This window comes from Pterocles gutturalis, unplaced genomic scaffold (assembly GCF_000699245.1).
Source record: "Pterocles gutturalis isolate BGI_N339 unplaced genomic scaffold, ASM69924v1 scaffold10724, whole genome shotgun sequence".
Taxonomy (NCBI): domain Eukaryota; kingdom Metazoa; phylum Chordata; class Aves; order Pterocliformes; family Pteroclidae; genus Pterocles; species Pterocles gutturalis.
In genome coordinates this window covers 44,775-46,332 of record NW_010130698.1, presented here as the reverse complement: position 1 = coordinate 46,332, position 1,558 = coordinate 44,775, and the positions used below count along the sequence as shown (strand labels likewise).

At 44.7% G+C, this 1,558-nt stretch overlaps 1 protein-coding gene across 1 annotated transcript in view; it reads right to left on the bottom strand.

Moving 5' to 3' along the window:
• Positions 1-490: 490 nt before the first annotated feature.
• The window catches only part of SCAF4 (SR-related CTD-associated factor 4), a 34,536-nt gene continuing 33,468 nt past the window's right edge, over positions 491-1,558 (bottom strand). The window contains exon 21 of the mRNA XM_010080309.1: positions 491-1,558. Within this exon, the coding sequence (XP_010078611.1) occupies positions 857-1,558 (702 nt within the window). The 3' untranslated portion in view covers positions 491-856.

The following is a 1,558-nucleotide window of genomic DNA, read 5'->3' as shown; positions in this document are numbered from 1 at the left end:
GAACCGGTGTGCTTCCTAGCCCACCGCACACAGTAATTTTATAACAGTACAAGCAAAGCAGACTAAGTATGTCTGAAGGTGTCCACTTTTTTAAAAAAGGCTTATTACGGCAACATTTACCGCAGAACCAGTTGGGGGGGGGGGGGGGGGGGTTTTCGCGGCGACCCTGGTGGGGGGGGGGGGGGCGGGGATTGATTGCATTACAAACACCAAACAGTTAACTCTTCAATGAACATTTTAAAACCACTAACTTTTTTACCTAGTATGGTCAAGTAATCATTAAAATGCAGCAATCTAAAAATCAAGATGACTATTACAAATAAAAATTCGCTTCTGTGAATAGCTACACAAACAGATGTATTTCTTTTAACAAATATAAACAAAACAGTCTAATTTAGACTCTAGTACAGCATTAACAGTTCAAACTTTAGGATGTCGAACACTCCTTTTCCACTTTAGTGCAGTGTAGGAAGAATAGCACACGTTAAAGTTTGTTACGAAAATAGAGTTTATTAAAAACAGATCCCTATTGTTTTGAGGAGCTTTCACTGTTACCTTTTCTTAAATTAAAAAAAAAAATAGAAAGCACTTCTACTTCTGATTTGTAAACTTTTTAAAGTCAAAACTTCAAAAAAGTTACAGCAAAAATGGGTAATATTTTAATCATATCTTCAGTATTTCATGTTATGTTGTGGCTATTTTAAATAGAGGGAAGCAATCAAATTGCTTACAATTCCCCACCGACTACTGAGGGGCTGTGATATAAGCAGAAGCAAATATAATACAGCAGACTGTACAACTCTAAAGCTCTACACTCCAACAAATGTCACTGTCATCTTTCGACAACTTCCAGTCACTAGCGAGGAGCCTCCACCACTGAGCCCATATCCTTTTCCGCTTGTTCCACAGATGAGGTAGCCTCGGATGTTAACTCTTCAACAGGTTTTACACCTGTAGGTTCAGACTCTCCCGCAGCAAGTTCTGAAACAATGTCTGTGTCTTCTATTTTGCCACTATGAGATTCATGGTTTTTGTCACCATCTGCCCTGTCTGTCATCTCCATTTTTTCCTTTCCTCGATTTTCTTCCTTGTCTCTACGAGACTCCCTATCTCTCAAATCTCTCTCTCTGTCTCGATGGCCACTGGACCGCCTGTTTCTGTCCTCCAAGTCCCTGTGTCTGTCACGCTCGGGGCTTCTTCGTCCCCAGTCTCGCCTGTCACGATTACCGGGTCGCTCGTGATCTCTGTCATCATTGCGGTTACCATAGCGCTCACGATCGTTTTCTACTCGATTGCCAAAAGATCTCCTTCCGAACCTTTCCTGGTCTCTGTTAGGCGTGAACGTCTGCCTGTCATTCCTAAACTGCCTCCCATCTCGGTTCTCCTCCGGTCCGCTCGGCCCCCCGCTTCCCGGCATCCCCCCAGGTCTCACAAAGTGACCCGGTGGTGGGAAGGGGGTTTTCATTCCATGTGGGGGAGGCATCCCAAAGCCCCCTGGCCCTGGCGGGGGCCCTCTGTGCATCATGTGGGGAGGCATGTGTCGTGGTGGCATCAAGGG